General features: G+C 40.4%; 3 protein-coding genes and 2 long non-coding RNA genes across 9 annotated transcripts; 2 read left to right on the top strand and 3 right to left on the bottom strand.

Annotated features, from left to right (window-relative positions):
- The first annotated feature begins 92 nt into the window (after positions 1-92).
- On the top strand, positions 93-3,139 carry LOC143378526 (meiotic nuclear division protein 1 homolog). Of its 2 annotated transcripts, none has more exons than XM_076830353.1 (5): positions 93-242; positions 2,130-2,496; positions 2,574-2,679; positions 2,775-2,921; positions 2,983-3,139. In XM_076830353.1, the coding sequence occupies exons 2-5, from the start codon at positions 2,270-2,272 to the stop codon at positions 3,118-3,120; spliced, it is 618 nt and encodes a 205-aa protein (XP_076686468.1). In that variant the 5' UTR covers positions 93-242; positions 2,130-2,269; the 3' UTR covers positions 3,121-3,139. The 2 variants fall into 2 exon arrangements, with proteins under 2 accessions (XP_076686468.1, XP_076686469.1); XM_076830354.1 differs by having other exon boundaries at positions 113-242; positions 2,247-2,496.
- LOC143378532 (zinc finger HIT domain-containing protein 1) lies at positions 1,108-1,952 on the bottom strand. Its single transcript, XM_076830360.1, has 2 exons — positions 1,811-1,952; positions 1,108-1,677 (listed from the first exon to the last, which is right to left on the bottom strand). The coding sequence occupies exons 1-2, from the start codon at positions 1,950-1,952 to the stop codon at positions 1,355-1,357; spliced, it is 465 nt and encodes a 154-aa protein (XP_076686475.1). The 3' UTR covers positions 1,108-1,354.
- On the bottom strand, positions 2,019-3,253 carry Tfb5 (transcription factor B5). Its single transcript, XM_076830381.1, has 2 exons — positions 3,154-3,253; positions 2,019-2,205 (listed from the first exon to the last, which is right to left on the bottom strand). The coding sequence occupies exons 1-2, from the start codon at positions 3,186-3,188 to the stop codon at positions 2,019-2,021; spliced, it is 222 nt and encodes a 73-aa protein (XP_076686496.1). The 5' UTR covers positions 3,189-3,253.
- An 824-nt stretch (positions 3,254-4,077) lies between these two features.
- LOC143378730 (uncharacterized) lies at positions 4,078-5,180 on the bottom strand. The gene is made up of 2 exons (XR_013088346.1): positions 5,048-5,180; positions 4,078-4,968 (listed from the first exon to the last, which is right to left on the bottom strand). It is a non-coding gene; the product is annotated as an uncharacterized LOC143378730 (long non-coding RNA).
- LOC143378729 (uncharacterized) lies at positions 4,828-8,133 on the top strand. 4 transcript variants are annotated; one of them, XR_013088344.1, is made up of 4 exons: positions 5,085-5,208; positions 5,291-5,361; positions 6,566-6,790; positions 6,993-8,133. It is a non-coding gene; the product is annotated as an uncharacterized LOC143378729 (long non-coding RNA). The 4 variants fall into 4 exon arrangements; XR_013088342.1 differs by lacking the exons at positions 5,291-5,361; positions 6,566-6,790; positions 6,993-8,133 and adding exons at positions 4,828-5,010; positions 6,023-6,216 and having other exon boundaries at positions 5,099-5,170; XR_013088345.1 differs by lacking the exon at positions 5,291-5,361 and having other exon boundaries at positions 5,068-5,170.
- The last annotated feature ends 5,618 nt before the right edge of the window (positions 8,134-13,751 follow it).

Raw genomic sequence — 13,751 nt, 5'->3', positions numbered from 1 at the left:
CTACTGATGACTCTCGTATGTTCCACCAGAGGGCCGATATTGTTTTTGTCAAATGAAAATCGTTCCCGCCACTTTCTTAGACTCCTCTGCGTAGTGCACGCCGTACGGTAACCGAGATTTAGTATAGTACATACCTACGTTTTGACAGAAAGTTCCTCTCCAATATTTCTATACGTCGTTTTCCCGTTAAATTGCATCATAACCTATGTGACTAGATTAGGGAATGTTTTAGTGACGTCGTGGTGCGTACAACAATATAGTTTTTTATTATACACTCTCGCAAGGATTTATGTTGCCATTATGATTATGAAAGAACGAACAAAGTAGCAAGAACTATACAGTGACATTTTACTTACGTCGTATTAAATATTTATCTTTTAACGATTCAGTGTCATAATAGGTGTTTGAAAATATGCGATATTTTCTTAATATAAATAAATTATTGTGTTGGTTATACCGTGACGGCCGAAAGAACGTTTACATCATTTAAAATCTCATAACTTTCTTAGAATTAGTCCAAAAGACTTTAGTTCTTTTTAGAAGCTAGAAGGATTAGTTTGCTAAGTGACGTATTTCGTCCCACAAGTTACAAACGCTTAAAGAAATTTATAAATTTTGTCAAAAATTGCGAAATTCCCGAAATTAGCGATTTTCGACCTTATTCTGCGATCTTTTAGCGTTTATAGCTCAGAGCAACGTTAACCGATTTTCATGAAATTTTCAGCATGTATACAACTTACTTAAAATTAACAAACGGGATTTTTGAATTTTCATTACAGGCTCCGAAAAATAGGTGGAAAAATCGAACTTTCCTATTTTTTTTTGCTAATCAACACTTAGCAAACTAATCCTTCTAGCTTCTCAAGAAAAAACTCAAATCCTTTGTATCAAATTCTAAAAAAGTTATACGAATTTTAAAGGATGTAAACTTTCTTTTGTCCGCCACCGAACGTACTCTGCCCTCCCACAGTTAGTGTCATTTACTGCAATAATTTGTGGTAATAGAGCAAGCACGAAATAAATGATAGTAACATTTCTTTAAAGATTCTATCATTATTCATGCACTTTTATTAGAAGAATACTTGATGTACAGGAAAATAATACAAATTTAGTATAAAAATAATTAAATTTATTTGGTATAAACATATTTTTCCTTATTTGTATCAGTACTACTGTATTTACAATGAAAGTAACATATTTTCTAATGCAAATACGATTAATGACTTTATCATTAATAATGCAAGTTGAAAGAACATTTTAAAGTTATTCAGTTACACGAAGAATGCATCCACGATCATGAATCACACATGAAACTTTTGCAGCACTTGATGTATATTAAAAAAGTAATGGCTTGTTAAGCTGTCCATTTTAAGCATCTTGTGTCAAGATGGGTACCTAAACACTTCATGCTACAGTATCTAGCACCACAAGGAATGCACGTGTAATTACTCGGGAAACCACAAACTGCGCAAAACTGTCTTTCGGGAAAGCGCGACGGCGGTGCTTGAGCAGAACCATAGTTGGGCGGATTTGGGCTAACGTTAAGATCTTCTTCTACTAACTGTGAAAAAGTCTTGCGGAAACGTTGCTTATAATACTCAGCCGATCTAGTTTTCTTCCTCCTGCCACCTCTGTTATCCAAGCTCTCTTGAAACTTTGGGACTTTCTTGCTCATTACTGAAATATTCACGACATTGCAAACAGTACTCTAACGTAGACTGGGAAATGAAATATTGCTGTATGTATTCATGAAGAAGGAACTTCTGAACTGTTCGTAAAATTAAGTTGAAATGGGTACTTATAAACATGCCTAAGTCTGCATGTGGATCATCATGAAAGTTATCTTGCTCCAAAGCTTCCAAAGCTTTTTTCTGCCTGCGCTTTCGAGCAGCATCATCGAGCATTCGCTTTTGATACGCATCTTTTATTCTGCCAGATTCTCTTGCAGCCATGTTTAATTCTCTCGTAAGAAATTATAGATATCCACGTAGAAGAAGCGTCCCCTTCGTTGACCGTATTTATATTCCTTTTTCTGCCAAAGGAAATGATATTTGGTCCATAAGATCATCTACTTTAGCTTGCAATGTCTCTAAAATGTCAGCGGAAATAAACAAATGTCTTTCATCCAGGTCTTGGATTATAAATTTTCGTCCCAAAGCAAAAGTCTCGTCCAGATGCAAAAGGAACTGCTTCATAGCCGCATCGCTATAAACATAATACAGAAGCGGTTCTTTTATGTTTCGTAGCTCGTTACAACTGCTTGCTTAAAATGTCGAAGAGAAAAGGAGTGTCCCTTGATGAGAAACGTGCAAGGATGCTTCAAATATTTTACGAGAAGAAAGAATTTTTTACATTAAAAGAATTAGAAAAAGTGGCACCAAAAGAGAAAGGCATTGTCGTGCAATCAGTAAAAGATGTACTTCAAGCGCTAGTAGACGATGGATTAGTCAGGACAGAGAAAATTGGTACCTCTGTGTACTTCTGGACTTTCCCAGGGTAAAGAGAAAATATATAATTTCTATAAAAATAAGCCACCAATATAATTTCATCAAATGAATAAATGTATTATATAGTGAAAACATTACTGCAATTGAACAACGAATAGCCGAGGCATCTAAAAAAATAGTGGAGGCGGAATTTAAACTTCAAAAATTGAAGGATATTTGCGTGAAAGAGAAGGTAATAAAAGAAAGCATTGTAAAGCCTGGTTTCGTCAAGAGTTTACATTTTATTCCTGCATAAAATAATATTCTTACATAAAATCAAATACTAAGGTTGGGAAGGAAAATACAGAAGAACGACAAACTTTATTGCAAGAACTGGAAGAATTAAAGGCAGAAGAAGATCAGTTAACGAAACAAATTGCTAAGTTCAGTGATGTTGATCCAGTAGTTGTAGCTCAGCTTGCAGAAAAAGCACAAGTAGGTATATGATTATTAAAAGTGGAATTTACATTATACGTTTATATATTCTGTTTTTTAGAAACATAAAGATGCCACCAATTTATGGACAGACAATATTTTTGCCATCCAGAGTTGGTGCAAAAACAAGTTTGACATTTCCAAAGAGTGTCTTAATAAACAATTCCACATTCCTGATGATTTAGATTATATAGAATAAAGAAATAATTTAATTTGTACTGAATATACTTACCATTCAACCAGTATACCTTTTGTGACATTTACCATGACTTTCCTCGTTTTACTTTCGGTAGAGCATTAAAACGTTGAGTATGAACATCCGCCATATTGGGTCCTCCGGAGAGAGAAGATTATTGAGTACCCGCCTTTTTGGGTATTGTCAGATTCACTTTATAAACAAAATATGCGTTGTTGATATTGATGCATAGTAGCACGGCACATTATTAGAGTATTTTATTACATTTAAGTTTATATTTGGTTTATAAAGCGAATTTGACAATACTCAAAAAGGCGGGTACTCAATAATCTTCTCTCTCCAGTGGACCCAATATGGCGGATGCGCATACTGTTGCGCGATCTGATGGGGCTTTTTGCCTTAGGGGCAGGTTCGCGCCCGTGGATTGCTGAAGTACTCTGCTTGTTGCGGGGCCGGCTGGGAATTCTCACTGTTTGAGCAAGGAGGAGATATAATAAGCGGTGTCACTCCGGGCGGAACCTTTGAAGTCCTTACTTGACCATGGCATTTAAATTGGTTGTCTATTCGAGCGGGATATTCAAATCGACTAAATGTACCTTACCGCAATTTGCTGATCATTGCCGAATGGGCATTTAAATTGGTTGTCTAGTGATTTCCCTAGTTTATGTCTGTCCTTGTTGAGTGACGCCTCTTATTATGGGTGCGTTCCATGGAAATAACGTGCGCAGTGGGCGATTTTGGTGCAAGTAGAACGCACCCTCTATCTCCTCTTTGGTTTGAGGGAATTTCAATGTGGTCCGGTGTCCGAGGAACCCAAAAGGGTTCTGCTCGCGAATCGTGCGAAGTTGATTGAACAAAACAATTTGTAACGAATAACTTTGAACGAAATAAAGATTATTGAACTGAACTAAATTAAATTATTGAATATTAACCAAAACCATTAACAAACGAACAAAGATATTTAAAGATTGATCAAAAGTTGAGCTTTATTATAACAACTTTTACAACGTCGGAGATGAATTGCGAGGCGAAGAAACAGACTTCTTCGTACGTTCGTTCCTCTCTTTTTTTTACATTGTTTTCGAGCGATAAGGAAGGAGGCGAAGACACATTTCAAATGTAACAAACTTCATTCTTAACTCTTTAAAGTTCGAACTTCACGCTCCAAGAGCTTGCGCTAAACGCTGCTAGAGCGAGAATCTCAACTCGCAACACCTCTCCCCTTATACAAAAGGTGTTCTCTACGAGAACAGCTTTTCTAAAGTTAAAGTAGTTAAAGTCAAATAAGGGTTCCAACATGGATTATCGCTTCGTCCTAAGCATCATTTCTGAGTTTCCTTCTTCCCACCTTCCTACAGTAGCCGAGCTACTCGGTCCACCCGGGTTCCCATAGAAAGGTAAGTCAAAGGGCCCAGCAGATTACTTGGCACGTTACAGGCAATTTACATTTGACGGTATACGACTTCAGCTTCCGGTGACAAGAATTCATCTTAAATTTATTCTTAATTAAACGTCCAAAATTATAAACAATTAACATGAGTCCATTCGTATAAAGGCTAGTTTAATTTACTTTTCTGTTTTGCTTTTTCTAAATTTTCGGCCGCTGTCACCTGAGTGGTAGTAATCTTTAAGAATAAGTCGTCTAAGTATTTAACAAATGTTCTCAGGATTTCTTGTCTAGCAAACTCGGATGGGATTATTGCTTTAAGACCGAATACGAGTTCGTGTGGCGTGAACCCAGTGGCCTCATGTACGGAAGTATTGTAGGAGAAAATGCCAAATCGGATCCAGTCATCCCAGTCATTTTGTGTGCAATAGTGCTTGAGATAGTCTATAAAAACGCGATGAGCTCTTTCGAGTGATCCTAATGATTGTGGATGAAAAGCTATGGAGGTGATTTTTTGAATTTTTAAAATTTTACAGACGTTACCCATGATTTTACTAATGAAGTTACTACCTTGATCAGTATGGATTGTTCCAGGCCATCCAAACCGGCTAATGAATTGTTCGGCGAGAGTTAGTGCTATGGATATGGAATCAATATTTGAAAGTGGTATAGCGTCGGAATACTTGGTCAGATTGTCCTGAAATGTGAGTAAATAGCGATTTCCTTTCTTTGCGATTGGTAGTGGACCGACTATATCCATTTGGACTTACTCGAATGCTCTCTTAGGTGAATCTGTAATTTTCATAGGTTGCTTTATCTTGGGGAGGAGTACTTTATTCCTTTGACAACTGGGGCAGGTGTGTATAAAATCTGTAATTTCTTTCTCCATTCGCGGCCAATAAAAATTTTCCCTAATTCGTTTGAATACTTTAGTCATGCCCTGATGTCCACCGACTGCAGATTCATGGTGCTCCCGTATAATGGACGATGTCTCAGAAGAACAAGGAATTGTAATTTCTTCAGTACATATTGTAATGACATACTGTGAATCATTAAAAAATTGTTTTAGAAGATTTTCGAGAGTGTTCCAAGAGACGGGCTCTAAATTATTGTCGACCTTCTAAATACTAATAGTCAAAATGTTTTGGGTTTGCATGAGGTGCTTGAGACCTGCTAAGCAAGAGGTTAGATGATCGGGGTTCTGTATTTCCATGGGGTTAGCTTTGTGGAATAGGTGAAAAGTAAGATAAGTTCCACCTGTGAAAACCATTGCATTTCCTACGTTAACCTGATAGGGCTCCATTTGAGAGACAGAGAATTTATTATGATTCAACAAGTCTTTACTTGTCTGAGAAGTAACTCGGTAATCGTTCGAGAGAAAGTTCATAAGATTGTCTCTGCGCATGTAAAGATAGTCCCTGCAGAAAATGATACTAGGAATTTTGAAGAGATGGGGTGAAGATGAATCTGTAATTGTTGAAGTTAAGATTTTGACATGAGGATTAATTTCTTTTGAAGTCTGCTTTACGGAGGATTGTGTCTCCTCTCCCATTAACATAGTCGCGGACGGCCATGAGGTCGGCCCCACAAGCTTACGCTGGGAAACCGCACACTCCCCCGCCAACACGACACTACATTCCACAGATGACAGAGCCGCTGAACCGTGCCTCCTCACGGGTCCAGGGGTTACCAACTTCAGTGGAACCTTTTGACAGAAGACCTTCCCGTTAGCCAACAGGCCAGGCAGAGCCTTGGTACCCGCGTCCTCGAGGGTACGCACGCCCCTTTTCCTAAGTCACGGGGATACTTGATGCCCTTCACCGCAGTCCTTCAGCTCCATCAAGTGTGCCATATCCCCGGTGCTTTCAGAGAGCAATCCTCCTCTCTCTAAAATTTCCATTTCTCCTTCGTTTGCCGTATGGTACTCGTCGCTGTCGCTGTCCGTAGAGTAATGGTGTGTATTTGTGTCCTTAGAATAGATTTCGACTTCATTAACATTGCGTAATTTACCATATGCTAGAAAAACTTTGGCTAAAGCCTGCTCATTTTTTTCTGTTGTAGGGTAACTTTCGTCCTCGTCGTTGACTCCCTTGCCATCTACAGGCGGCAGATCGTTGGGCCCTACGACATCCTCCCGCAGATGTCTGGAAGAAAACGTGTCGGTTTCGTCAATTCTGATGTGATCATTTATGGAGACTATGTCTCGAGAAGACGGGATTTGATCGCACTCAAGAGATTTGGGAGGGTTGCGAGATAAGGCATCGGCGTTGGAATTAGTTTTCCCAGGTTTGTAGACGTTCATATTCATTTAGCTTAATTCGCCACCTCATAAGACGAGAGGTCGAATCTTTTACATTGTGTAACCAAATTAGTGGTCGATGATCGGTAACTAAAGTAAATTGATTTCCATATAAATACGGTCGAAAATGTTTAACTGCGAAAACAACAGCCAATAATTCTTTTTCAATTGTGGAGTAATTGACTTGAGCTCCGGAGAGCGTCCATGAAGCGAACGCTATTGGGAGGTCCTTCCCAATTGGACCTTGGCTTAGCACGGCTCCGAGAGCGTAGTTAGAGGCGTCCGTCGTGACAATGAAAGGCATTTGGAAATTGGGGAACTGTAAGATGGGTTTAGAACAAATGATATCCCGTAAATTTTCGAAGGCAATTTGTGCACTGGGATTCCAGGTAAAAGGAACGTCTGCTTTTAAGAGTTGAGTTAGTGGTTTAGCAATTTTAGCCATTTGAGGAATGAACCGACGATAATACCCGACGAGCCCTTTTTTTACCGCCTCGACCTTAGTGGGATCAGGTTTTCCCCTTCCATTGAAATAGTATGGCCTAGATAAACTACCTCACGTCTCAAAAATCGACACTTTTCAAGTTGCAACATTAAATTGAAGTTTCTTAACCGTGCCAGGAGATTCCGTAATTTCTGCGAATGCTCCTTCAAAGAGTTAGCATAAATAACGACATCATCCATATGCACGAAGAGCTCCACTCCCTGCAGACCGGACAAGACCAGGTCCATGCACCTTTGGAAGGTAGTCGGGGCATTCTTTAAGCCGAAGGGCATTCTATTAAATTCGAAATGGCCACCAGGGACAGAGAATGCAGTTTTGGACTTAGATAGAGCGTCCATGGGGATCTGGTAGAACCCAGAAGACAAATCGAGAACTGTGAAATATTTCACTGCTCCAAGTTAGTGCAAGATTTCAGTGATGTTCGGTAGCGGGTAAGCGTCATTAATAGTTTTCTCATTCAACATGCGGTAGTCTATTACCATCCTCCAACGTGGATTACCCTTCGAATCCAATTTTTTAGGGACTACCCAAATGGGCAAATTGTAAGGTGATGAACAAATAACATTGCTTTCGAGTAAAGTATCTACTTGTTTTTTTATTTCTTCTTTATGAACAAAGGGAAATCGATACTGTTTTGTGTTGATAGGAATTTCATCTGTTGTTACTATTGTATGTTTCATGGCAGACGTGGAATTCAGTTTATCAGACGGGAGGTAAAATTGTTGGGGAAATTAATTCACTATTTCGAGTATACTAGTTCGTTCTATTTCATTAAGGTCATCTAGATCCAGAAGCTTTGCTATTTCAGCCAATCTACAAGCGTCAGGTTTTAACTGGGCTGTATTGGATATTTCTTTCCGAGACTTGCGCGAAACTGGTCGACTCTCTGTGAAAGCTTATAATTCAATTGGAGGAACTGTTACATTAACGTGGTTAGGAGTAGTGTTGATCGCAAAAATTTTGGCAAACCCATGTTGTTGAGTGACTAATGCTTCTCCGATAAAAACACCTGGGTCTGTTATGAGCTTCCTTACATAACCCTCTTTAGCCTCCGAATTTTTGACGGGTAGGGCTATTAGGCATTTCGTACGGGGAGATAATTTAAAGAAAGAAGACGAAAGAAGAAAGTGTTCATTATCAATTTGAAGAGAGTCAGGTTCATTATTACCGAATTTTAATATTGCACTTCTGCTTTCTGGGAACGGCATGCCCAGTATGCCTGCTTCAACAATTGGAAAGTCTTCGTCGACGACTTGAAATTTCACATCCGCGTTAAGTATCGAAAGAATAACTTCACCAAGAGTGCGTACGCTTCCCGACTCAATACCGGTAAGGTCATAAGTAACGTTGTTTACTATTTCACTAGAACTTATACTGTTTTGTTTTATGATATTGAGTTGTGAGCCCGTGTCAGTGAGAAAGTTGGCGAAATTCTTTCGAAAATACCCATGAATTAATTTAATTACTGGTAGATGACTGGACCTTTTCACTTGGATCTTGAAACAAGTTCGCTGGGTTTGGCGCTGGCAATCAATGGTTCGCTCCGTGTCGCGCCTTTTCGCGGAGTCGATTTCAAGTTTAAATGATTACAGTATTGTCTCGTTAGCGGCTCACTGGTCGAGACCAGGGGGGCCAAGCTTCCCTCTTACGAAAGTTGAAGCAGAGTTTGTAGCGCCTCCTACCAATGAGGTGCGTACTAAACTGTGAATGTGTGAATTGGTGTGAATCGGGACGTATGTGTATGTGTATACGTGTAATGTACCGTTTACTTTAAAACCTGTCCACGGATCGTCGCGCCAGCGACACGTATGCAGCAGATAGAAGGATAAACATTGAAATTGAATATTTCTTCTTTTCTTAGGAAAAGAAAATATATTCAATTGCTTTGTATATCCTTCTATCTGCTGCATACGCGTCACTGACGCGACAATCCATGGTCAGACGGCCTTAGAAAGGGTAAACCAGGGAAAGTGAGGACACTTCCTCGTGTCTGCGCCAAACATTTCTAAATGACGACGGTCGTCATGGTAACATTTCACCAACGTCGAAAGGTTGTGTGTCGTGCTCACTGATACACGTAGGTATGTGTGTGTGATGTACCTAGCGCCTCCTACCAATACGGTGCTAACTAAACGGGAAAACTTCAGCCAAACAAAGACGGCTTGGTCCCCCTGGGTGGCACAGAACCTTCCTTAAAATGTAGGCCTATCTTACCTACGCTTTGTCTAAATCTATATCTTCTTTTTGGTAAAAGAAGAATTTGGTCCCCTGCTACGGAAAGACTGTAAGAATGACGCATAACACCTCTAGGGCCGGTATGAACGTGACGCGGTAGTCAGACTGTCCATTTTCCCAATTTTTGATAACCACAAACCGAACCAACAAATTTGCTCATGAAGAATCACCACTAACATATCGAATTGACAAGCTGTGTATTTAAAAGCAGTCTAGCACACCACTTTTACCTGTCACATCGCTTATCGTTTCGACGTTGTGAAAACGAGTATTAAGATTCGAATCGTTTATTTTATTATTACGTTTAAAGAAATAGGAAAGAAGATACAATAAACAAAAGTTCCTTAAAATAATGCAAGGAAATGTGAAAAGAATAAAATAATGTTGAGAAGGAAGTTGATGTATTCAACATCTTGTACTGATGTCGATAATTCCAATTATACTTGTTATAAAGTAATTATGTATAAGGATTGTGCAGGTGTGAAATAAAAAAATTTAATAAATTTAACCGAGAATACCTCGTCCGTGGTCGCATTCAACTTTATCGATACAGAATCGTTTACGGGAGCACAGACGAGGTATAGGATAGACCTATCAACCAATGCATTTTTCTGTCACCGGTTTGGGGGAGTCCTAGAACCACCTTACCATTTTTGTGTCGCATGCAACGTTACCGATGAAGCCTCGAAACAGATTGTAACGCTACGTGTGGTAGGAATTAGAATTCAAGAAGTCAGTCGAAACCCGCGATTTACAAATGATTCTGTTAGAGTAACAATTTAAAGATCGTTTTATAAACGTATTCCGTGCAACGACCGAGAAAGAAGGATCGCAACAAAACAAGAACACATACGCCTTTTAACCTTGCTATTCTATTCAGGTTTATTTAACGCCAAACAAATTTATTTAACATAAAAATTTATATAAACAACAACATTATTTGTGGAAGACATGTGTTCATGAGTTCAAAATCATCGAAGAAATCGACGAAATGAAATAAATCACGCAAAACCATCGAAGAAATGCATGAAATAGAATAAATCATGTAAAACCATCGAAGAAATACCTACCTGAAAGAGAATAAAATTCTGATTAGATGTCTAGACCGAACCAAACTCACTGAATGTAAGTTTCGCTCGATCTGGACCCTTAAACTAGATCGTAGGCTTTAGCTTGATATCGTTTTGCAAGTCGCAATGCTTGAGAAACGTTACCAAGGAACCGGGCACACCAACGCGGAGGTACCTACGAAAGTGACCCATCCCGAAACAAACACCGATCCCATCCACCCTCCATTTCAATAAACTCATCGCGTCCGTCATTGCTTGCAATGAGGGAAACGATGATTTGACTCTACTATTAGTGACAACCGCGAACGCGAAAGCGAAATCGAAAGAGAGATAGACTGACGATTATCGTCGATCTCTCTGCACTTATACAAGGTACTCGTATTCTACATTCTACAGCATGCATGCAAGAACATCTTAGCTAGCTACCAAGCTAGCATAATTCTAGGCCCTCTCTAGGGCCCACGAGCTAGGCCCTCTCTAGGGCCCATGACTAGGACCCTCTCTAGGGCCTATGCCGAAGGCCCTCTCTAGGGCCCATGACTAGGACCCTCTCTAGGGCCCATGATTAGGACCCTCTCTAGGGCCCACGAGCTAGGCCCTCTCTAGGGCCCATGACTAGGACCCTCTCTAGGGCCTATGCCGAAGGCCCTCTCTAGGGCCCCTGTTCTGGGCCCTCTCTAGGGCCCACAAGCTAGGTCCTTTCTAGGACCTAGAATACCAAGCAGCTGAAAATTGAAGCTAATCGAAAATTTTACTTTACTTTCGCGATGAAAAAGCAATTAGAGCACCGGTGCTCTGGACAAATTTCCGATACGCAAAAGGTTGACTTTACTTTCGCGACGAAAAATCAACACGAGCTCCCGTGCTCTGTATAAATCATAGATCCGCAAAAATTTGACTGTAAATTCGCGGTAATAGAACTCTACACAAGAGCCGCGGCGCTCTTGAAAATATATGGACGCGAAAAAAGCGTGGACTCTACGATCGCATTACCGGCGACCATAAAAGATCTTGCTGGAATGCAAGATTGCTAGGAAGACTAGTTTCATTGAGACCCATTTCAAAAAATTTCGCGGTGACTCTACTTGACTCGATCGATCCGATTATTTTACGAATTATTATTAATCGATATAAAATTGTAAGAATCGCGAGCAACAATTGTATTGGTTTATCTATTATTTTTATTTTGAGACAGACACATGCATGTCACTATCTACGAGTACCTTGTATGGTCAGCTCTATCGATGCTGCTCTTTCGAACACACATGCATAACGTTTAGTGGCGCATCTTATATAATTGGCATTTTTTTCGGGAACATTTCTATGATATTTCGTGAATATGGTTTAGAAAAGGACCACGCCATAAGGCTACTGCCTAGACGCCCTAGACCATATTCGCGAAATATTGCATAAGAGTTCCCCAAACGAATACCGACCATGTGAAAAGGGCCTCTGCATGTCGTGCATTTGTGTTGGAACGGCCAGAATCGAAAGAGCTAAGTAGCTGTACTACATGCACCCCCATTCAAAGAATTATAAAATGACTCACCGTTCGCTGTCATCATCGGTACTGCATCTCTGCAAACTCGTAACCCTCTGACCAGCATCCCTGAGACCAGCTCCCCTCTGATCATCACCCGTCTGACCAGCATCCCTCTGACCAGCAGCTCCCAGACGAGCACCCCTCAACTCAGCCCCAGCTTAGCTCTCAACGTTGCAGCTGCAGTTGGACTCGTGCATGACTCTACTTTCGCGGTGAAAAAGTTATTAGAGCACCGGTGCTCTCGACTAGCTTTACTTGCGCAAAAACACTGACTCTACGATCGCATTACGGGCGATCACAAACACTATAACTCAAACCGACAATTTATATTTAAACAGCAACTTTTAGCGCTCCTGTTTATTAAACGCGCACATTTCATCTATTTCACATTTCATCTATTTCACATTCCTTAGTTTCTGAATGTGTTTTTGTTGGGTAAGGTCTTTTTGCATGCATTATGTAGGAAGCTTATCCTACCAAATGCATTGCATGCCTTAGGTATGATGCTTTTCCTTCCAAAATGCACGCACAAAGATTACGACCCACTTATACAAGGTACTCGTATTCTACATTCTACGGCATGCATGCAAGTACATCTTAGCTAGCTACCAAGCTAGCATAATTCTAGGCCCTCTCTAGGGCCCACGAGCTAGGCCCTCTCTAGGGCCCATGACTAGGACCCTCTCTAGGGCCTATGCCGAAGGCCCTCTCTAGGGCCCATGACTAGGACCCTCTCTAGGGCCCATGATTAGGACCCTCTCTAGGGCCCACGAGCTAGGCCCTCTCTAGGGCCCATGACTAGGACCCTCTCTAGGGCCTATGCCGAAGGCCCTCTCTAGGGCCCCTGTTCTGGGCCCTCTCTAGGGCCCACAAGCTAGGTCCTTTCTAGGACCTAGAATACCAAGCAGCTGAAAATTGAAGCTAATCGAAAATTTTACTTTACTTTCGCGATGAAAAAGCAATTAGAGCACCGGTGCTCTGGACAAATTTCCGATACGCAAAAGGTTGACTTTACTTTCGCGACGAAAAATCAACACGAGCTCCCGTGCTCTGTATAAATCATAGATCCGCAAAAATTTGACTGTAAATTCGCGGTAATAGAACTCTACACAAGAGCCGCGGCGCTCTTGAAAATATATGGACGCGAAAAAAGCGTGGACTCTACGATCGCATTACCGGCGACCATAAAAGATCTTGCTGGAATGCAAGATTGCTAGGAAGACTAGTTTCATTGAGACCCATTTCAAAAAATTTCGCGGTGACTCTACTTGACTCGATCGATCCGATTATTTTACGAATTATTATTAATCGATATAAAATTGTAAGAATCGCGAGCAACAATTGTATTGGTTTATCTATTATTTTTATTTTGAGACAGACACATGCATGTCACTATCTACGAGTACCTTGTATGGTCAGCTCTATCGATGCTGCTCTTTCGAACACACATGCATAACGTTTAGTGGCGCATCTTATATAATTGGCATTTTTTTCGGGAACATTTCTATGATATTTCGTGAATATGGTTTAGAAAAGGACCACGCCATAAGGCTACTGCCTAGACGCCCTAGACCATATTCGCGAAATATTGCATA

Source organism: Andrena cerasifolii, chromosome 2 (genome assembly GCF_050908995.1).
Source record: "Andrena cerasifolii isolate SP2316 chromosome 2, iyAndCera1_principal, whole genome shotgun sequence".
Lineage (NCBI taxonomy): Eukaryota > Metazoa > Arthropoda > Insecta > Hymenoptera > Andrenidae > Andrena > Andrena cerasifolii.
The sequence above is the reverse complement of the archived record's forward strand: the minus strand, read 5'-3'. Positions and strand labels throughout refer to the sequence as shown.

Bases quoted from the DNA above. Each gene is read 5' to 3' on its own strand.
- LOC143378526 (XM_076830353.1), top strand. From the start codon at position 2,270: ATGTCGAAGAGAAAAGGAGTGTCCCTTGATGAGAAACGTGCAAGGATG. The intron at 2,680-2,774 runs GTAATAAAAGAA...TCAAATACTAAG, and splicing joins ATATTTGCGTGAAAGAGAAG to GTTGGGAAGGAAAATACAGA. The intron at 2,922-2,982 runs GTAGGTATATGA...TCTGTTTTTTAG, and splicing joins AGCTTGCAGAAAAAGCACAA to AAACATAAAGATGCCACCAA.
- Tfb5 (XM_076830381.1), bottom strand. From the start codon at position 3,188: ATGGTAAATGTCACAAAAGGTATACTGGTTGAATG. The intron at 2,206-3,153 runs GTAAGTATATTC...TTATGTTTATAG, and splicing joins AAAGGTATACTGGTTGAATG to CGATGCGGCTATGAAGCAGT.
- LOC143378532 (XM_076830360.1), bottom strand. From the start codon at position 1,952: ATGGCTGCAAGAGAATCTGGCAGAATAAAAGATGCGTATCAAAAGCGA. The intron at 1,678-1,810 runs GCATGTTTATAA...TGAATATTTCAG, and splicing joins TGATCCACATGCAGACTTAG to TAATGAGCAAGAAAGTCCCA.